This window comes from Protopterus annectens, chromosome 2.part2 (assembly GCF_019279795.1).
Source record: "Protopterus annectens isolate FY-2018-M chromosome 2.part2, PAN1.0, whole genome shotgun sequence".
Taxonomy (NCBI): Eukaryota; Metazoa; Chordata; order Ceratodontiformes; family Protopteridae; genus Protopterus; species Protopterus annectens.
Window position 1 is genome coordinate 466,107,236 of NC_056730.1, and position 23,561 is coordinate 466,130,796.

General features: G+C 40.9%; 1 protein-coding gene across 1 annotated transcript in view; it reads left to right on the plus strand.

Moving 5' to 3' along the window:
* Positions 1–23,561, plus strand: part of HMGCR (3-hydroxy-3-methylglutaryl-CoA reductase) — a 1,147,080-nt gene that overhangs the window by 814,983 nt on the left and 308,536 nt on the right. Inside the window, exon 13 of the mRNA XM_044064441.1 lies at positions 22,352–22,510. Within this exon, the coding sequence (XP_043920376.1) occupies positions 22,352–22,510 (159 nt within the window). The remainder of the gene's footprint in view (positions 1–22,351; positions 22,511–23,561) is intronic.

The following is a 23,561-nucleotide window of genomic DNA, read 5'->3' on the forward strand; positions in this document are numbered from 1 at the left end:
GATCCGAGAGTCTGATCCAAACCCAACTGTCGAGGAAGAATGAAAATAAACAACACAAATGGAACATTATGGTGAGTACATAACTTCATTTTATAAAGGAAGAGGATAGTATTTATTATGTAGTATCTGTTGCACTTGTCTCTTAAAGATTTAATCGCATTCAGATGCTGGAAGAACGGTAAGTATCAGTGTAGACACCTTGAGGTGAGGAATACCTGCAGTGGGATACACAGGTTGGTTGTTCTTCCTGTGCTCTTCCACAAGGCAGTAAAACCTTTCTAAAGATTCTCATTTATAAGGGCTCAATCTTTAACTCAAGCCAGTACTCCTGCTTTGGGTTTAGTTTAATATACCCTCTCCCTACACACACACACACACATACACTTTCTGATTTTTTTCCTTGCCACTTACACTGTTCAAATTTTCTGCAGGCTGAAAATATGAAAGATGCTCATCAGTATGCTCTTCCTAACTGCAGACAGTGCTGCTAGCAAAAACCTCAATCTGTATCATCAGGGCTGCTTGACTGGGTACATCATCTCACCAGTCACAACCTGGCATTCCCTATTGCAGGTGCGCATAGTTCATAGTATCAGACACGGACTACACAAGTGTGCTTGGCTAACAAGCCTGACATTTATTTGCTGCTGTTTACACAGTCTAGATCTTAGTCTTGGCTCATATAGGTCGTAAATGTTTGCACACATATCAAAAAAGTGCCATTATGGCCATATGATTGCTAGTCACGACCTGCATTGGCATTACTCTTATTGTCTTGGAAACAAACACTATATGAAACACTGATAAAAGTGTTAGTGGCTCATTTATGTTGCTCAGAGATGTGGAACACTGATTGTTTTGACCTACCATGCTACAAGGATCATAGTATTGGCATGAGGATATTATAAGCAGCTGCATACCACAGCTGCTAATACACTGTCACAAAGACCAAAGTTAAGAAACTAGACCACAGCCTAACCATCATTAAAGTTAGCCTGTTCATAGGTTCATAGGTAGGTACTAGGCTATCGGCCCTAGGGCCTATACAAGCCTAGCCAAAAAGGTACCCTGGCTTTTTGCCACCCCAAGAAAATTATTTTCCTGTGCCCCTGTCGAGCAGAGCCACAGAGGTGATCCCTGGGGTGAATTTCCTATTTCTCATTCAATTATCAAGCCAGTCTTCTTCTATGTCTTGCAGGTGCTGAGCTTGTCCTCAACAAATGAGAGCATAAGCCAGCATCAGTTATCTGCTTCAGTTAACTGTGAGGGAGCCCAAATGAGGCACACTGCTGACTGCTCATGGGGATGTTCCAGGATGTAAATGTCTCCCACTCCCCAGTTAATTGCCCAGAGGTGAAGGCCAGTCTGATCATAATGAGTGATATTTCAAGCCATTGGGCCTCTTCCCAAAGAATCTACCCAGATTGACAGCAGTTCTGTCTTCATTCCTGATGGCTGTACCTGAACACTACACATTGGGCAATTTTCTTGTTCTTTAACAACATCTTCAGTTGCAGGGGCACCATCTCTCTGTTAGGAAGTATAGACTGATGCCAGTACCATATCTAGATCAGACCTCTTTCCCATGGGCAGCACCTTTAAAAGCATGTGCTCAAATGCTGGTTCCTCCTCGTGTGGCAGCTGGTACATGAATGTTGTACACTTGCTGTCACCCAAAGCCATATTTGAGCTCTTGCCTGACACTAAGGGGCATCTCTGGTATTTCTGAGATGGACATGAGCAGTGAGCCCCCCCAACTCCCCCATACATAACACATTTTTTGGAGAAGCCTTGTTACTCATGAGGTCTAATATAGTGTGGTCTCTTAGGTTCCTCCACCAAGGAAACTACTAATTTTGTATTTGGAGAACAAGGTGAAAGAGCATTTGGTCTTCTCACCAATGAAGCTGGATATCAGAAATGCTGTCTTTGTAGCACGAAACTACCCTCACTCGCATCTATGCATCCCCAAAATGTCAGCTGCCTTTTGTAAGACATGATGTATTGGAGTGAGTCCCCTACCAGACTATTTAGAACGGATTCCTTTGTGATCTTTTACTTTCATTGTAGATCTGAGAAGTTACAAGGGACTGTACTGTTCTGCTATGTGAGGGTGTATAACTCTCAACTATTCATCTTGTGTGCCTGAGAAAAATGCTTCCTGCAGAGATTTGCTTTTTTAAGACATGGGTGTATTTTTAATGATACCAACAGAAACATGTTCATAAAAGTTATAGATCTTCCTTCCATTATGTAAAAGTGGCATTCACATTAACCAGACCCATGTGACTTATAACAGGTCTGTTAAAAGACTGTTTTGAATAGATTGTGCATTTAAGTTTGTCAGAATATCCTGAAAATTTTGTAATATTAACAATAGCGGCTGCTATAATGCTGTCTCAGAATCATAGAACTGCATTCATGGTAATACTTTTTATGTTAAGAAACATGGAGTTTAGTGGTAAACATCTTTATTAAACTCACACATTTTAAACAGTGACATGACTACATATGCATTAACAGAAAATAATACAACCATTGTTAACATTTTTCATTGTTTTCATGAATTGTACTTACGTTTTTTAACAATTATTATTCATACCAACATTTCATAAATTGTTCATGTCCTGCCTTCTCTGTATAAGCTATAGCCTGGTTTAAAAGCTATCTGTCAAATAGGCAACAATCTGTCCAATGGCAAAGTGTAGTATCCCCCTTACTCCCAACTACCATAGTGTACCACAAGGCTCCATATTACACCCAATTCTTTTCTCTATATTTACCAGTAATCTCCATACCAACACACAGCATGCTTCACTTACACAATACGCTGATGATTCAACTCTTATCTGTTCAGCTCCATCACTTCCCACCCTACAGCAACTCACCCAGGAATCCTTTAGCTCTGTGGAAAGTTGGATTCTAAACCCTAATAAAACCAAATTACTACTTTTCACCCCCAACAAAACCATTTCCACCCCTCTATCCTTCACTATCCCCACCAAAATTGGCACTATGATCTCTTCCATACCAAACTCCTAGGTATTGAAATTGATAAAATCTACACTTCTACATCCACATTTCACAAACTATCAAAAAAGTCCATATAAATGGGAACACTATATAGGCACAGGAAATCCCTCTCGAAACAAGCATGGATTACCCTAGCCCAAACTCACCTTTTGTCTACTCTAATATATGCTGCTCCAATTCTTACCTAACTTAGAAAACTTGTCCTTGCCATACTCAAATCATGTTATAATAAAATTGCCAATTTTGCAAACAACTCCACCTTTAGAACCCACCATTGCCAGACTCTAAGGGGACTGCAATGGCTGGAACTTCCCCAGCTACTAACCTATCACCAATTAGTCATTGCCTACAATGTGGTAACACATCCAGAAAAAAATCCTGCACTAGGCCAATTTCTCACCCACTATAATAAAAATCGCCCTCTCTGATCTTCCGACAAACCCCTCCTCTGTATCTCTAAGGCTAACAATACTGCAGGAAAAGCACTGTTCTCCCACTCCATATCTAGAACCTGGAATAATCTCCCTCCTGCTCTGATTTCTGCCCCTACTTCTTCTCATTTTAAAAACTCACTTAGAACACACTTAAAGAATAAGTGACTATGCCCATGTATTACATAAGTCCTCAAGTTATTCCACTTAGATACATCACTTCCTAATATAACTACTGTAATATATATTGCAGTCTAGGTCTTCTCCTAATGCTGATTGAATTTGTATACTTATTCTGTTATTAACCATCTGTAACTATTTTTCCTGTATATATAGGTCTTATGTCTTCTGCTGTATACTGTATTTTAACATATTGTTTGAAAATTCTCTGTATACTGTATTTTAACATATTGTGTAAAATTTTACGTGCTGTGGAGCTTTTTTTCCCCAGGCCTCCGCTGAAAATGGACCTGTATCCAGTCGGACCATCCCAGTTAACAAATGTAAAATAAATAAAATAAACAAATAAATAAATGTACTCCTCCTGAAAACATTCTGCATGTATTATACCCATAAATTCTATTTATTTCTATATATTTTGCTTTCTTCTTCTAAAGATCTCACCTGTAGTTGTTTAGATTCTTTTTAATATTGAGTACTTCAATTACAGTTGGTTTAGATTTTGATTGCCATTTTCTAGTAATTGATTTTTGGCAGTCAATAGCATTAAAATTAGCAAGGCCTTACTCTGGAGGAGCAGTTTGGCTCCTATGTCCTAGTTTAAAAAAAAATCATTTTCCTTAGTTACAATAATTTGCTAATGCATAATTTCTGACAGACTACCTTTTAGGGATTTTTTTTAAATCTGACAGCTCATTACTTTTCTTGACAGACTACTCTTCAGGGGAATTTTTAAAGTCTGCTTTTCCTGACAGACTTGCTCTTCAGGGGAAGTTTTAAAATCTGCCAGTTCACTTCATTTCCAAAAAACACATTCCCAGTTAGCTCTGTCTTTTCTATTACACCTTCAGCATTTACAGTTGACTTCAAACATTCTCTGAAGTCTGCATGGGTTAAAAAAGTGTAATCAAACACTTCCAGTCAAAAATCCTAAACATTCTGGATGTTGTTGCATATCTAGGAGCCATGCAAATGTCCTCCCACTTTTCCTTTGTATATTGCCTTTCTATTCACTCTTCTCAAGCTTTTCTAACCTTTTCTAATCATTTCTTATAGTTGTCCTGCATTATTTTGTGTGGCTCACTAACTATCTCTTTTTAATACCCGCTTCTGTTCTAAACTCAACTAAAAACTCGTATCAGAGGTGGTTTTTCACTTAGCACTCCCTATCCCTTTCACTTTGCCTATATTTAGTTATCAATCCCTGGTAGGGAAGGCAGTTTCTAACCTGTAGTTCTGACATTTTCTCGGCCTCATCCCAGTCTTATCATCTTTCCTTTCTTCCTTAGTTATTTGCTCCCAATACCTTAGCCCCTTTGCTTATTTTCTCCAATAAATGCCATTCCCCTGTTGACTAATTTGTATGCTTCTACTTGCAGTCATCCCTGTTGGCTACATCTCCTTTCTCCATTCTCTTATTAATTTAGTTCTTAGAATACTTTGTTAGTTTATAAAAGTAATGTTCTACATGGTTATTTTCCTTAAGTGCCTGCATCAAGAATCATGCTTTCTCCCTATTTCTTGAACTTGAACCCTTTTTCATCATCATTGTCTTATGCATATGAGCCTTAACTGTGTAACTCTAAAGTATCCCTTCAAATCAGGTAATCCTAAACAACCTTGTTCTATGGGGAGAAACCACTTCTTCCACTTAATTCTTGCCCTTTTCCCTTACTAATAACTTTGCACATCTCTGTAGTATAGTCCACAACTTCTCTGCTTGGTAAAAGTATTCCTGACCTGCAAGTAAAACTGAAGAAATAAGAAACATTGCCACTGATTGTAGCTTACTGTGAATAGTCAACAGCTTCTGAGGTCTAAATTTTTGTATTATCTTTTGTTTACTCTCATTCCATATATCCTTAGCTGCCATAATAGAATCCTTATTAGTGTATATACCTAAGTAATTCATCTTATTATGTCCCCATAAATATGGCCATTGCGGACTCAAGTTTGTGTGGGTACATAATTTACTGCTATAGTCTTTGTTTTATCTTCCTTTATTTTATACTATGAAAACACTTAAATTGCCTCAAAATATTCCACAGTACCAATTTTCTTTTCTGAATGTATCATCCACGAGTAAAGATAACATTTCTTGATTACTACACTAGTTTTATCCATGAAGTTGTCTCGCTCTTATTTTTTTGCCAATAACAAAGAGGAACAAAGACACATATGCCTGTTTCCTGTGTTCAAACACAACTTGAAGAAGAACCCTCCCATTTTATTTCTTGCTTCTATCCCTTCATATATCTTCCTAAGTAATCCTATTATATCAGGGAACATGAACATTGCCTTTGTCCTACTCCTAAACTCTCAGCTGACTCTGTCGAATGCTTGGTCTATATGAAACTGGGTCTGAAGGGTATTTTCCTTCTTTGTGTTAAAAGAGCTACCATAGCTGATTTCCATGATGCTGCAGCCTTTTAAAATATTGTTAAATAAAACCATTCATGTCTTTATCACTGTCTTCCCCCAAACTTCCACAGGTATGCCATTTGCTACTGGAGACTTCACTGTTAATTGATTGTACGTATGCATTTTTATCTTATCACTTCTATGTTGACCATTAATTTTTGAGTCTCATCTTCTTCTAACCTTGGCATAGTTAAGTTTTCCATATATATTTCCATTTGAGCCTTTTCTTGGTTTCCCCATTCTTCTGTTTTATACAGATTTTCTTAGAATTTTCAAAATATTTCTGATACTGCTGTAGGATCTCTGATTATTTTTCTTGTCTTTGGCTGCCTACATTTGGCAATAGACTTTTGGTTACAGAAGTAATTGTGTTTTTATGTTCTGGTATTATCTAAAAATACTTGCTTCTTAAGTTACCTTTCTGAACTTGTTCAAATTATCCAAATACTCTTATAATGATCCTTTAGCTCTCAGCAATTTCTTCTTTTCTTGTTCTGTGAAATTCCCCTTCTTTTGCAGTGTTTAACCTCTGTCAGTCCCTCTAAGTAATTCCTATTACTTTGTCACCATATTTATTTTCTCTTATCTCAATTAGATTTTTAAACTCAATTGTCATTTTATCCCACCCCCTAGCTGTCCATTCAGAGCTACTTTATATAATCGAAAAAACACTTACTCAAACTTCACAACATCTAGACCACTTCAGTGAAACAGCATATAATCGAACACCCAGACATTGCAATGCCACTCTGGGAAACTAACCACTGAGCAACCATGGGGAACTTTGCTATTTTCTCCACTGTAATGCGATCTTGGAGTTGGTATCTTTAGTTGGGGGGGTGTGGGGGCAGTCCCCTACATGGGTGGGTTTGATTTGCTTCTGTTTGTTTTTTCACCATGGTAATGACATTGCAATATTCCAGAAGTTCGATAATATGCCTTTTCACAGAAGTGGTCTCAATATTATGAAGTTCAAGTAAGTGGTTTTTCGATATATAAAGTAGATCATTCCATAATGAAAAAATGTGTGTCTTACCTATTAAATGTCAAATAATTTCCACTACCCATTCCTTGGAAAGCGTCAGGGTCTCATTTTAACTTCATTACTCTCCATCTTTATCTTTGTCTTGACTGGTGCATAATATGAAGTAGTTATTGAATGTGTTTCAGAGGTTTTGATTAAGTAACCATGCTCCTGGAAAATATAATTCCTGTCTTATGTAGCCCAATTATTGTACCTTGGGTAATGATATGTACATTCTAAGTTTCTGCTAGTAAATTCTTATTTTCTATTCCAAGTATTTTTTTTCAGAAATCTACCCTCTTTTGTTACATTTTCTTTTCTAGTATTTTGAAGTTTCCTTACTGTTGCAACTCTGATTCCAGTCCCTACCCCTAAATAATATTCACTGCTGAAAGCTAATTATTTCTCCAAAAATATCTTAAGCTCCACAATATTAGTTTTAGATGGAATATAATATGATAGAGAAATCCTCTTTCCCTGCCATTAACTGTTGATGTTCTTCGTGTTTCACTGTTGCAGTCATTACATTTGGGTAATCTGCTTGCAGGTTGCCCTCAGTCGGCCTGATTAACAAAGTCTTGGGTCCTGCGTTGGTTGCTGTCCCTTCTTCCATGACATTAGGTCGTCAGGGGTATAAAACATGCAGCCATTACATCAGTCTTTCTTGCTGTGCGGTGCCCAAAGCAGAAGCAGTTTGCAAGTGCCAGTCGGCCAACTCCTGAAATTTTCATTTTCGAGTTTCAGAACCGAAGTCTTCGACTTAAAGCTAAGTACCACGTTGGGGAAACTTTTTCTTGCTCCTTACCAGTGTCAGTAAAAGTTAATAATTGCATTACTTGTGGAAAGCAAATACCTCATAAAGATTTTAATTCGTACTGTATTCCTTGCCTAGGCCCTGACCACGATGTACCTTACTGTCAGTTTTGTGCTGTATTTAATAAGCGCACTATCTGTCATCGGTATATTTTTGCCTCTAAATATTTCGGTTCTCGGTTTAATTATCCAGAAATGTCGTCGGTTAGCCATCCAACTACTGGGATTCTGAAAAAACACAAAGATAAAGACAGAGACAGCCCGCCGAGGTCCAAAACTGCCGAAGACGCTTCTCCTAAGCCAGTCGCCAGTTCGCCGGTACTCAGTGAGGTGCTTTCCCAGCCCCTGATAACCTGCTACTTATGATTCGCAGGCCTCTACTGAGACCCATTCGGAGTCCGGTATGCTATGAGATACTTCAACTATGGAACCCGCGGATGTCTCTACCTTGGATGGGTCTGGAGCCGCTATGCAGGCACCGGATTCTGAGGGTGTATTCAGGCCTACAGACTTGCATTTTAAATCGACACTTCCTTCATTACTAAGGCCTAAATCTCAATCCATGTCTAAAAAATCGACACCCAGGCCACATGCTCAGGCCCCTATGCCTAAAAAACAAATGATAAAAATGGCTGAAGATCTAATAACTCTAATCAGGGGTAGTCAACTCCCCCCCCCCCCCCCCAGAGGCCTAGGGCTGAGCTTGGCTATGAATCTTCTGATCAGGATTCTGTTGCTTCTGACTCTTCTGATGACCTGGATTTATCCATACCTACTTATGAGGATTCTGATGCAGAGGATTATATTCCCTCTGCTTCCCCTCCTGAGGATTTTTCTTTTGGGGAAACTTTACATACTTTAAGGGAGCATTTCCACTGGGAAAGCCCGGAATTTTCTGATTCAAAAAAGAGGCTTAGGCATTTCCATCTTCTACCTCAGCATAGGCCTTTGACTATACCTCCTGTACTAGACATTGTTGATGATGTGTTCTTGGAATCCAGTTTGGCCCCTGATTCCCTGCCTCCTGCTCCTAGTAAACCTGACAGATACTACAGGGTTCCTGAGTCCCACAAGTTCCTTTTCAAAAATCCTGTTGCAGATCCAGAGACTATTTTTCAGGGGCCCAAGGGCATTAGGGCTTCTACTGCTAGATGGGGTAAAAAGGTTTATAATTCTGCAACCTTGGCAATCAGCTTTAAACTGCCAATTTCATATTTTAAAGTATCAGCAACATATTATTGGACTGCTTAAACAGAAAATGATTTTGATTCCTGACTGTGTGGAAAATAACGATTTACATGACTTAATGCATTCTGCTGAACAAGTTGGAAAACATACTTTGCAATGTGGTTTTGATTCTTTAGAGGCCTCTTGCAGGGCTGCTGTTACTGGGTCTGTGCTTAGAAGGCATGCTTGGCTTAAGGAGCAATCTTTGCCCGATCATGTTAAAGCTAAATTATTGAATGCTCCTTTAAATCAGGACCGCCTATTTGGCAACAAGGCTGAAGAAGTTCTTAAAAAGATGGAAGATAAAGATAAATCTATGCAAACTGTTAAAGATGTTTTACAAGTGCAACCTCCGAGATTTAGTAGGCACTGGCCTACTAAGAATTGGTCCTTTCCAGTCCCTTCCAGGTCCTCTCAAGCCAAACCCAGGGGACTTTCAAAACTAAGCAGTGGGGGGCCTCCACTTCCGAATCTGGAAATAAGAGACCCCCCTATGGTAAACAGTCTCAATGACTTTCTTTTAAAATTCCCAAGCACTTTTCTTTTGACCGCCCCTTTGGGGGGAAAGATTGCTCTTCATGCAAAGAACTGGGAACTCATAACCCAGGACAAATGGGTTTTAAATATAGTGTCCCAGGGATACAGATTTAATTTCCACATGTTGCCAACACCAAATGGGTGGCCAGATCTGCCCCCAAATCAGTGGGCAGAGGCTCAAAAACAAGTATTTTCCCCTCTTAAGCATGGGGGCTATTCAACTGGAACCAGAAGAGGAAAAGGGACAGGGTTTCTACTCCAGACTTTTTCTGGTACCCAGAAAAGACAAATCATGGCGTCCAATCCTGGACCTGTCAACTCTAAACACCTTTCTGGAGATTCCAAAATTCAAGATGCTGACTCTTCACCAATTACTCCCTATGCTAGGCAAAGACGCCTGGTTGACAACACTAGATTTAAAAGAAGCATACCTGCACATCCCAGTCAGGGAATCTTGCAGAAGATACCTACGCTTCAAAGCAGACTGCACGCATTATCAGTTCTCTGCACTGCCCTTTGGCTTGTCTACTGCGCCTGGCTCCAGTTATTGCATTTTGCAGGCAAAGAAGTATTCAAATATACCCATACCTGGACAATTGTCTAATTCAGGCAGAAAGCTAGGGCATACTTTTGAATCATCTGGTGTTTGTAAAAAGGGTTCTAACTTGTCTGAGGTACACCATAAATGAAAAGAAATCACATCTGGTACACTGTCAACAAATTACAATACTGGGAGCAAGCTTGAATACAACTGCCCAGATGGCTTACCTCACGCCAGAAAAGTAAATTCATTTGGTAACCTATTTCAAGCAAGTGGCCACAAAAACCTGCTATCTGCAAGACAAATACTGTAAGCTTTGGGTTCATGGCCTCACGCATTCTTCTAATTCCATATGCAAGACTGCATATGAGGAAACTACAGTGGTATCTAAAAAGTCTATGGAGTCAGCATTCTCACAGCCTGGAAACAATGATTCCTATCATACCTTGCCTACGCCTGGAGTTCCTCTGGTGGGCAGAGACCTGCCACCAAAACAAGGGACTACCATTCACACTACCCCCTGCCACCCAAACCCTAACTACAGATGCATCAGAATATGCATGGGGGGCACACCTGGCAGGGAAGTGCATTCAGGGCAAATGGAACCCAAGTCAAATGCACCTACATATCAATCAAAAAGAAATGTTAGCTGTACAGAATGCTCTGTCAGCCTTCAAGGACTACATTCTTCCAGGACAACTAATGGTAAAGACGGACAACACCACGGTTATGTGTTACATAAACAAGCAGGGGGAGTACACATTCTTACCCCATTTGCAGACTAGCCGTGGCATTGTGGATCACAGCCTTGAGCTAGCAAGTGCACCTACAAGCTCAATTCCTGCCAGGAAAATTGAATACACTGGCAGACAGACTAAGCAGAAACCTCATTGACCCATACGAGTGGAAACTGAAACCAAGGATTTTCAACATGTTGACAAGCAAATGGGAGAGCCCAGACATAGATCTATTTGCCTCCCCCCAGAACTACCAGTTGGACAAGTTTTGCACAAGGACTCCCCACAAACAAGCCTGGAAAGTGGATGCTCTGTCCTTCAGCTGGAAAAACCTATCAGTCTACGCCTTCACCCCGCTGCCTCTGCTCTCCAAAGTTCTACTAAACGTCAAACAGGACAAACCAAGGATGATCTTGATTGCTCCAGACTGGCCGCTCCAACACTGGCACCCCCTCCTGCGCAGTGTGTCACAGTTATCTCCATGGCACCTGCCTCAGACCCCTTCCCTGCTGTCTCACCAGAACCAAATTCTGCACCCTCAGCTTCCAACATTGAACCTTGCAGCCTGGCTAATCACTTAAATTTACCCTTATCATCCCTCAGCAAACCTATGATGGATGTCATCTTAGCGGCAAGGAGACCTAGTACTAGAAAATCTTATGCTGTAAAATGGAAAAGATTCTGTGCCTGGAACCAACCTCAAGGGATGAGCACAGCGGCGCTCAATTTACCTCAGATTTTGCTTACAGCCGAGTGACGTCTCCAGGCGTTTCTGCAGTTACACCCTACTGCTCCTCTAGGCGTCAAATATTGCCTGTTCATATTTGCATTAATAATTCCAAAACCATGTTACATACAAGGTATTGGAAAATTTTATCTTGAAGCATACATGATAGCAAACACAGTTGTATTGATATATGACCTCTGTCAATGGATATTTGTTAAAAATGTAACGTGATAACTTAAATTTTTAAATGCTGAAGCCACGCCTACTAGGAGTTAAAGGTACACACTCAAAAGAGCTCTACTGGCGAGAATGCTTCACAAGGGTCTGTCCTTTTCTTCCATTAAAATCCACCCCTCAGCCATTTCAGCTCATTATAACACAGAACCTCGCCTCTTCTCTCATCCACTGTTCAAGCAGTACCTCAGAGTGGCCAAAAACTTAAGACCATCCAGGAGAGCTCCAACCCCTGCCTGGGACCTTAACTTTGTATTGGAGAAACTCAATCTGCCTCCTTTCGAGCCAGCTACTACTGCAGACTTAAAATTTCTTTCTTGGAAAACAGCTTTCCTTTTAGCAATCACTTCAGCTAGAAGGATATCTGAATTACAGGCTCTTATGGCAGTAGAGCCTTTCATCATTTTTCATGCGGACAGGGTGTCACTCAGGACCAATCCATCCTTCATGCCTAAGGTGGAATCCAGTGTGGCTCTTAGTCAGTCCATTCATTTGCCAACTTTCTTTCCCAGTCCACAGAACAAAGGGGAATGGATTCTGCATTCTTTGGATGTGCACTGACAACTTAGATTCTACTTGGACAGGACTAAACTTCGAAGAAAATCGTAACAACTGCTGGTAGCATTTGCTGCAGGGGCAGAGGGGAAGGCTATTTCAAAACAAACCATTTCTAAATGGTAAGCCATTACATTCATTTCTGCTATAAGCACCATGGAAAACCTATCCCCCAGGGGATTAGATCTCACTCCACCAGGGCTGCATCTTCTTCTGCAGCCTTTCTCAGACGTGTTCCTACCAGGGACATCCTACAAGCTGCTACTTGGAGATGTTCTTCGTGTTTCACTGTTGCAGTTATTACATTTGGGTAATCTGCTGGCAGGTTGCCCTCAGTCAGCCTGAATTCCAAAGTCTTGGGTCCTGCCTCGGTTGCTGTCTCCTCTTCCATGACATCAGGTTGTCAGGGGTATAAAACATGCCACCGATGCCATTTTCTTGTCTTTCTTGCCACGCAGTGCCCGAAGCAGAAGCAGTTCGCAAGTGCCGGTTGGCCGACTCCTGAGATTTTAGTGTTCGAATTTCAAATCCTAAGTCTTCAATAAAGCTAAGTACCCCATTGGGGAAACTTTTTTTTTGCTGCAGACCGATGTCAGAAAAAGTAAATAATTGTATTTCTTGTGGACAGCAAATACCTCATAAGGACTTTCATTCCTTGCCTAGGCCCTGATCACAACGTTTCTGGTTGTCAGTTTTGTGCTAGATTTAACCAACGCACTATTAAGCGTCTGTATGATTTTGCTTTAAACTATTTTGGACGCCGGTTTAATTATCCAGAAATGTCATCGGATAGCCATCTGACTACCGGAGTTCACAAAAAAATGCAAAGAAAAGGAGAGAGATAAACAACCGAGGCCCAAAACCGACGACGAAGCTTCTCATAAGCCAGTTGTCGGTTCGCTGGCTCTCAGTGAGGCACTTTCACAGCCCCTGACACCTGCTACTTTAGAGTCGCAGGCCGGTATGGACTCCCATGTGGAGTCGGCCATGCCACTGGAAACTCGAGGTATTGGAGCCTCGGATACTATTCCCTCAGATGGGTCCGGAGCCGCTGAGCAGGCACCGGCTTCTGAGGGTGTATTCACACCTAAACATCTTTACATTAAACTGACTTCACCTTCAAAGGCAAAGACTAAAGCACCTCCTAAAGCAAAGAAACAAACTCAAGAGCCACGTGGATAGGCCTCTATGCCCAAAAAACAGATGCTCAAAATGGCCGAAGACTTGATTACCTTGATCAGGGTTTCCCATCCCTCTCCTGATAAGAGGCCTAGCTAAAAGACTTGACTATGAATCTTCAGATCAGGTTTCTATTTCTTCTGATCAGGAATATTCTCTTCCCCCCTATGAGGATTCTGATGCTGAAGAATCTATACCTTCAGCTTCTCCTCTAGAGGACTATTCTTTTGGGGAAACCTTGCATACCATGAGGAGGCATTTCCACTGGTAGAGCCAAGATTTTTCAGAATCTAAAAGAGGCTCAGAGATTTCCTTTTACTTCCTCAACACAGGCCTCTAGCCATTCCACCTGTGTTAGACATTGTAGATGTGTTTTCGGAGTCTAGTCTTACCCCTTACTCCTTACCTCCAGCTCTTGTTAAGCCTGATAGATATTACAGGGTTCCTGACTCTCATAAATTCCTTTTTAAAAACCCTGCTGCAGACCCCAAGATTATTTCACAGGGTCCCAAAGGAGCTAAGGCTTCCGCTGCAAAAAACCCTACCTCCTCTGACAGAGATTCTAGGGCACTGGATTGATGGGGAAAAAAGGTTTACACATCTGCTACCTTGGCTATAAGGGCCTTAAACTGTCAGTTTCATATGCTCAAATATCAGCACCGTCATGCTATTGCTTAAACAGAAAATGTTAAAACTCTGAATGTGCAGAAAACAAGGAAATGCAGGATTTATTGCATGCAGCTGAACAAGTTGGAAAGCATACTTTGCAATGTGGTTTTGATTCTTTGGAGGCCTCCTGCAGGGCCGCAGTTACGGGTTCTGTAATTAGGAGGCATGCTTGGTTAAAGGAACAAAATCTGCCTGATCATGTGAAAGTTAAATTATTAGATGCACCTTTACAGCAAGATACCTTGTTTGGTGTTAAGGCAGAAGAGGTGTTAAAGAAAATGGAGGACAAAGCTAAATCTATGCAAACTGTCAAAGATTTTCTACAAGTACAGCCACCTAGGTTTAGTAGACACTGGCCTACAAAGAATTGCTCCTTTCCTGTGTCAGACAGACCTCAAAGGGGCAGATCCAGACGCCCTACAGGCAGATCCCAGGTGCAAGGTTCATACAGGTCAAAGCAATGGGGTGCTTCTACCTCCAAAGTTGGAGAAGACGAATCACAACCTTACAGGAAACAGTCCCAATGACTTCCCCCTGCCTTCACCAAGCACTTATCTCCTGGCAGCACCCTTAGGGGGAAAATTAGCACTTTTTTCTCAAAACTGGCACATTATAACCCAGGACAAGTGGGTTCTAAACATAGTGTCACAAGGCTACAAGTTCCATTTCCATACCCTGCCAAAGGCAAACGGCTGGCCAGATCTGCCAAAATATCAATGGGCAGAGGCACAAAAACAAGTCTCATCCCTCATGGACATGGGGGCCATTCAACAAGTACCAGAGCAAGAGCAGGGACAAGGATTTTACTCAAGACTGTTCTTGGTACCCAGAAAGGACAAGGCCTGGAGACCAATACTGGACCTATCTATTCTGAACACATTCCTGGATATACCAAAATTCAAAATGTTAACTTTGCAGCAGCTTCTGCCCATGCTGGGCAAGAATGCTTGGCGTGTGACTTTAGACCTAAAAGAGTCATACCTGCATGTCGCAATCAGACAATCATGCAGAAGATACCTCAGATTCAAGGCTGGCTCAATGCATTACCAATTCTCTGCACTGCCCTTTGGCTTATCTATTGCACCCAGGGTCTTTACAAAGTGCCTGGCACCAGTTATTGCATTCTGCAGACAAAGAGGAATACAAATATATCCTTACTTGGACGACTGTCTAATTCAAGCAGAGAACAAGGACATTCTTCTGCAGCATCTGGCATTTGTGAAAAGACTTCCAACATGCCTAGGGTACACAGTCAACGAAAAGAAATCAAAACTAGTACCCTCTCAAGAGATAATATTCCTGGGTGCAAGCTTAAATACAACTGCCCAGATGGCTTATCTCACACCAGACAAACAAAGGCAACGGACTACCTATTTCAGGATGCTGGCAACAAAGGCCCAGTTATCTGCAAGAAAAATTCTGCAGGCTTTGGGCTTCATGGCATCCTGCATCCTACTAATTCCATATGCAAGACTGCTTATGAGGAAACTTCAATGGTACCTAAAAAGTGTTTGGACTCAACATTGCCACAGCTTGGAGACAATGATTACTCTCATTCCCTGCCTGCAACAGGAGTTTCGATGGTGGGCGGAGGCTTGTCACCAGAACAAAGGACAGCCATTCACATTACCCCAGTCAGGCAGACACTAACAACAGATGCATCAGATTATGCCTGGGGGGCCCACATGACAGGAAGATGCATTCAGGGCACATGGTCCTCAAAACAAATGCATCTACATATCAATCAAAAAGAGATGCTAGCTGTTCAAAATGCCCTGACAGCCTTCAAGGACCTACTTCATCCGGGACAACTACTGATAAAGACAGAAAACACCACGGTCATGAGGTATATAAACAAGCAGGGGGGCACACATTCTTACCCCCTTTGCAGACTAGCCATGACTTTGTGGGACACAGCATTGACTTACCAAGTACATCTGCAGGCACAATTCCTGCCAGGAAAGGAAAATACTCTGGCAGACGAACTAAGCAGAAACCTCATGGATCCCCACGAGTGGTAGCTGGATCCACAAGTCTTCAGCATGATAACAAGGAAATGGGGATGCCCGGACATAGATCTATTTGCCTCCCCTCACAACTACCAACTAAAAAGATTCTGCACAAGGACTTGTCACAGACAAGCATGGAAAATGGACGCCCTATCTTTCAGCTGGAAAAACCTATCAGTATATGCCTTTCCTCCACTGCCACTGCTCCCCAAGGTACTCCTAAAGGTCAGACAGGAGAAGCCAAAGATGATACTGATTGCCACAGACTGGCCCCGCCAGTACTGGTATCCAATCCTAAGGAATTTGTCTCAATGCCCAGCTTGGACCTTACCTCAGATACCCCATCTACTGTCCCAGCAAAACAATCAGATCCTGCACAGCCAACTCAGGACTTTAAACCTGGCAGCATGGTGGATAATGTAATCATACAAAACACACCTCTCAGTAAAGCTGTGATGGATGTCATTTTGGAAGCCAGAAGGCCTAGTACTAGAAAATCTTATGCTGGAAAATGGAAGAGATTCTGTGCTTGGAACCAGGCACAAGGAACTGATACAGCTGTACCAAATATTCCTCAGATTTTGCAATACTTAACTGAGATGCTGGACAAAGGCCTATCTTTTTCATCAATTAAAATTCATGCCTCTGCCATTTCGACTCATTACAATACAGAGCCACCAATCTTTTTTCATCCTTTATTAAAGCAGTACCTCAGAGGAGCCAAAAATTTAAGGCCTCCAAGGAGCCAATACCTGCATGGGACCTCAACTATGTCTTGGAAAAACTCACCCTGCCTCCTTTTGAGCCAGCTGCTACTGCTGATGTAAAGTTTTCATCTTGGAAAACAGCTCTGCTCCTAGCAATAACTTCTGCAAGACGAGTTTCAGAGCTACAGGCACTCATGGCTGTGGAACCTTTTATCATGTTTTATCCAGACAGGGTTTCTCTGAGGACAAACCCGACATTTATGCCTAAAGTTGTGTCCTGTGTGGCTCTTAACCAAACTATTCATCTGCCAACTTTTTATCCAAATCCACAGAACAAGGGGGAGAGAATTCTGCATTCCTTGGACGTACACAGACAGCTTAGATTCTACTTGGACAGAACCAAAGTTTTCAGGAAGACAGAGCAATTACTAGTGGCATATGATGCAGGATCACAAGAAAAGGCTATCTCAAAGTGGATAGGCCACTGCATTCGTTTCTGCTGTTTTCAACATGGCAAGCCAGTGCCTAAGGGCATTAGGCCACATTCAACAAGAGCTGCAGCCACTTCAGCAGCCCTTCTCAGGGGAGTACCAACCAAAGACATTTTAGAGGCTGCTACTTGGAGTTCAGTGCACGCCTTTACAAAGCACTATCATCTGCCACTCTACTCTAAATCCAGGGCAGGATTTGCCACTGCAGTTCTGCAGGGCCTCATAGCCGCTCCTAATGCTCTTTAGCTCCAGCCTCCCAACCATAGCTTTGGGACTCTTCCCAAATGTAATGACTGCAACATGAAACACAAAAAACATAATACAGTTGTGTACACTTACCATAAATGTAGATGTTCGAGTGTATTCACTGTTGCAGTCCTGGTTACCCTCCCTCCAGCCCCCTAACTTCTTCTGGCTATACCTCTACTGTCCTTTACTATGCTTAAAAGCCTTTTTGGTGTATTTGCTTTTTGTTGGAGGTATACCTTTGTGTTTTTATGTTTATTTGCTCCCCATTGGGGGGGGTACCTGACATCTGGGGCAAGAAAAACTGATGTAATGACGTCTATCGCATGTTTTATACCCCTGACGACCTGACGTCATGGAAGAAGGGACAGCAACCAACGCAGGACCCAAGACTTTGTTAATCAGGCTGACTGAGGGCAACCTGCCAGCAGATTACCCAAATGTAATGACTGCAACAGTGAATACACTCGAACATCTATATTTATGGTAAGTGTACACAACTGTACTTTCTTTCTTTTTAAGTTGCCCTGCAGTATATTAAGCTATAGGGAGAACAGTCCTCAGGCATTCCGGAACTATAATCTGAGATTCTGATGACTCCTGGAAACATGCCCCCTAGGAAACTAAAACATCATTTCTAGGACCTATAGAATCCATTTATTTGTAAGTGTTTCTTCTCTCCAACTCCCTGTCTCTAGGAATAGTTTCAGCAGAGTAAATGTATGTAGTACTGATAAGCTTATTGCTTCTGTAGTTGAAGACCTAGATTTCCATTTTCTAATGAAAACTTTTGGCAGCAGCTGGCAATAGCAGTGCTACTAAAGCACTTTTGTTCCTAAGCCACTCTTTAATAAAAAAAATGGTGTTTAAAAGTAGAACTGGGAGGTTCAAAATAAGTCAGACTAGCAAGAGCTTGTCAGAAATAGACTGGCTATCAGATCTGAAGTCCTAAAGTTCTTTACCTTCCCAAAGAATGTGTATCCAGGTGTCATAATCATTGCAGCTAAATCTTCATCATCATGATAAGTAAGACACAGCATGATAGATTCATATCCCAATGTTATCTCTCAGCACTGTAACAAAATTGCACTACATGCCAAGCAGAGTAGCACCCTTCCCACCTGCAAGATAAACCATGATAATTGGACGGGCAGCTGAAATTCTCCCCTGGACTTTGTCTTGTCTTGACCTCCTTGAGGCTAGAGGGAACTTTCAACTAGTTATTTATTTACTTAGTTTTTTTGGTTATGCATATAATGGTCTGCACACTGATTGCCTAATTGCCTATGAAAATATGAATATCAGCCATAGAAGAAAGAGATTAGGGCTAAGAAATGCCCAGCTGTATGAGGGCTTTTTTTGTGAATCCAAGGATGGACTGGAGGAGTGATACTAGTAGGGAAGGTGGTGAGCAATTCAGTGGATGCCAAGGCTGTAAGGGAGGACTGATTGTGATATCAGCCCTATCCTGAGGCACTTGGCCTGCTCATTGGGATGATCTGTTCCACGGGACTGTCAAGTTATTTGATGGGTAATAGGCTGCAAGGAAAGATGATGGTCTGCAGACAGCCAGGGCTAAGTCAAGCTAAAGCGTCTGGATGATGGGTCCCTCCGCTAAAGCGTCTGGATGATGGGTCCCTCCTAGCCTAAGTTAGTGACCATGGTGTCACTGATTGAGAATGAGTGGATACAGCATTTAGCGGAAAGCTGATGGTTGTCTAATGGTGAGACAAAAAGCATATAGAAGAAGTTTTTTTGGAGCAGTCTTGTTCATTCTATCCACCTTACAGTTTTCTTCCTGAGAAACTGAATCCAGAAAAGAGAAAACCCTTGTACCCTGAATTTATGCTGACAATTCCCATTTTTCCTGTGAAGGATGCTTAACTTGCAGAAGAACAATAGCTCGTTTCTGTCCTTAACCATTACTAAGCACTCCTTAAGAAGGGCAGTCTAGATGTGTTTTGAATGTTTTTCTTGCCATTTTTACTTTCATTGACTGTCTGGACACCCACTCACCAGTGCAGTGCAGTGTGTGGTTACTCCACCAGAGCTGCCACTACTTCCAGTACCCATTTCAAGAGTCCTCTCAGATCTATGAATACTTACGTAATCAGTTGACCTTTGAGGAGCTTTCCTGTGTGTTTATGGATTCCTTCCTGCTGTTATGTTGGCTTTCTACTTGTGTCTGGCATTTTTATCTCTGTATAACAAATTCATGTGTGTGGTCTGTGCTCGTCTTTCATGTGTATGTTATTCAGATTCCATTAACCAAAACTGGGAAGTATGGGGTTAAGAACCAGTTCTTGACCTGTCTTTGTGTTTGCTGTTGAGAAGGCAGACAAATCCTTGTTCATTGAAAACAGAGATTAAAAATGTTGTGTTGAAAAAAAGAGTCATCAGAAGAGTGCCCTGCCCCATCCTTTTCTGCTACCAGTGCAGAGTGCCCTGTTGAAGGTAAGTTAATTTGAGGAATGCTCACATTTCAGTAAATTTTAGTTCAGTATTTTAAAGAATTACTAACCTACTCTTGTATGTGAATTAATAAATTGATCTTGAGCCTTTCCTCAGGTTTCAGAATCTCCATCATGTTTTTATTTTACTTTAAATCTATCCACAACCCCTTTTTCACATTTTTGCACATGGGAGCAGCCAAGGTGTCAGTGACAATCATCTAGAGCCAGGATTCACACCACCAGGTGGCTGACCATGCCACAGCTGTTCTTCCATACCATGCACCTGCATGCACAATCACATCTATGTCCAATTTAGAATACCTAATCCACCTACTGCATGTTTTTTGGAATATGGGAGGAAATCGGAGCACATGGAGGAAACCCACACAAACACAGGAAGAACATGCAGACTTTGCACAGAAGGCACCCTGGCCAAAAATCAAACTGGGCAACCTTTTGCTGTGAAGTGACCATGCTTTCTACTGCACCACTGTGCTGCTCTTTTTCTAGCCTAAATGTTGTGCATAAAATTATTTTGTAGCTTTGGCAATAAAAGCTTCATATTGTTAGTGTGCCTCTAGATTTTGCAGCATATTCAGCATGTGAGAGCAAGAAGAAACTAACAAACTGTGTTTAAAGTCATTCAGATCAGTATTTTTTATTTTAACTGAACACTGCAGTAAAAACTACTCTTTTTAACCTATGGTGCACCTTTGCTAATTAATTTGCAGTCTTCTTGAAAATAAAACTCGAATCTTGCTACAACAAGATTGCCAAATTTGCTCCAAGTAGTCACCAGTCTTCTCATCATTGCATCGCCTTAAGGAAACTTCAGTGGCTCGAATTCCCTCGCTACCTATTACTCCTTCAGCTAACTACCTTACATAAACTTATCCATAAACCACAAGACTGCCCTGCTGTTAGCTCCTTACTTGCCCACTATAGCCCCCCCCCCCTTAGGCCACTACAATCAAAACACCAATACTTACTTCAAATTAATAAACCAAACCTACCTACAGGAAAACTTTTTATACTCCTTGATCATTGCCAGATTATGAAATAACTTTCCGTCTTCTATCCGCAGCCGTACATAAACATCTCCTTTCTAATTGGATTTGGAATTGCTCAAATGCCCCTTCTACCCCACATGATGCCATCACGTGATTTTTCTCTTTTTTCCAGACCTAATCTTGCCCCTGTACTATCTTGCCTCTCTAACTACTCTCTCTCTCTTGCTGTCATCACTGGGAGCTACCTAGTAAATTTATAACAATCGTTTGACTTGACAGTTTTCTTATGTGACTCCTTCTGTAACTAATTGCATCTCATTTTGAAACTATTGCATATTGGATTTCCTATGAAACTTTGCATTTCTTTTTTTACTTATCTGCATCTTATTTTTCAAATCATCTGTAACTGACATAGAATCAGAAGCTTATGACTGTTTTTTAATTTATGGATCTTGCTGACTTTAATTTGTTTTTATGAAACACTGGATTTTTGCTTATTTAAATGTTTGATACTTTTGAAACGTTATATTATAAGTGTTGTTGTGATTTTGGAGCTTTTCTCCCCAGGCCTCCACTGAAGATGTGCTCACTCCCTCGGCCCAATGGACTTTCCTGGTAAACAAATGTCAATAAATAAAAGGTGAGCAGGAGCTGCAAAACCATGATATTATTGGCATTACTTTATACAGCAGACTATCTAAATGCAAGAGATGCTAGGGACTAGTTGTGCATCCATTTACCATAGGTGTCATTTAAAGAAGTTGCTATCATGAAACAGTTCTTTTATAGGAGTTCTTTTGTTACATCATGCTGAAACACTCATTTATTTGAGATAAAGGCTGCAGATCAAAACTCCATGACCGAATTTAATATTTTTCCTATGATATTAGAGAACAGGCTGGATTTGTTTGCTTTAGTGGTACAAAGAAATATGCCATTGTGGCTTCCAGTGATTTCAACATATGTGACTTTTACATTTCTGCTGCAGCTTGTGGCATCTGTGACTTTAATTGTTGAGTAGTTTTTATTGTTTTCTCTTTATAAGAACTTCTGAAGTAATTGACATAGACAATCTCCAAGAACTTGACACCACCCACACAATTCTTTTTCTTTTTCTTTTTCTTTAGGTTATGGGAGCATGCTGTGAAAATATTATTGGATATATGCCTATTCCTGTAGGTGTGGCTGGGCCACTTCATTTGGATGGCAAAGAGTTTCAGGTTCCCATGGCAACAACAGAAGGTTGTCTTGTGGCCAGTACAAATCGAGGGTGTAATGCAGTGTTTGTAAGTGTAACATATTCTGTATGCAAATAGTCTTTTAAACATACATGCAAGAGTGAAGTGCGTTACTTGCAGGGTTTGCAACTTTTTAACAGTTTGTAACTTAAAATAACAAGGTAGTTGTGTAGACCAGTGACTATCCATTGCAGCATGCCATTATTTGTTGGATGTTTCAGCTTTATAATGTTGTGTTACAGGGAAAGTTTTGGTAATTTGAATTAGATGAATTCAGCTAACAGATGACTTTCTGGGCTTTCAGCACAAGTAGATGAGAGAGTGTGTGTATGTATGTGTGTGTGTGTGTGTGTGTGTGTGTGTGTGTGCACGCGCAGACGATGCATTTATGCAATACATGTATACGCACACGCACACACACACACATATATATATATATATATATATATATATATATATATATATATATATATGTATGTATGTATTATATGTATGTGTGTGTGTATGTATGTGTATATATATATATATATATATATATATATATATATATATATATCTATGGGAGTGCTACAGAATCCTGAAAGCCCAAAATCCTGAAAGCACACAGGATACCAACACTTACTGTATTCCATTACAAGTACATACAGAAACATATTACCCTCTGCACCCCCATGTGGGGGGCTGGGCCCCCACACCCCCTGCTACTTAAATATAACAACTCCGCAATCTCAAAGTTGTTATATTTAAGTAGCAGGGGGTGTGGGGGCAATCTTGGAGTTGTTATATTTAAGTATCAGGGGGGGTGTGAGGAGTGCATCCCTCCACATGGGGGGTGCGGGGGGGCTTGCCCCCCTGCTTATACTTGGAGAAGAATAATATGGTTTGTGTTTTATTTGTTTCTGTATGTGCTGGAATATAGTAAGTGTTGGTATCCTGTGTGTTTTCAGGATTTTGAACTTTCAGGATTTTGGTCTTTCAGGATTCTGTAGCACTCATATGTAGATATATATATGTTATATATATATACATACACACATATATATATATATATATATATATATATATATATATATATATATATATATATATATATATATAT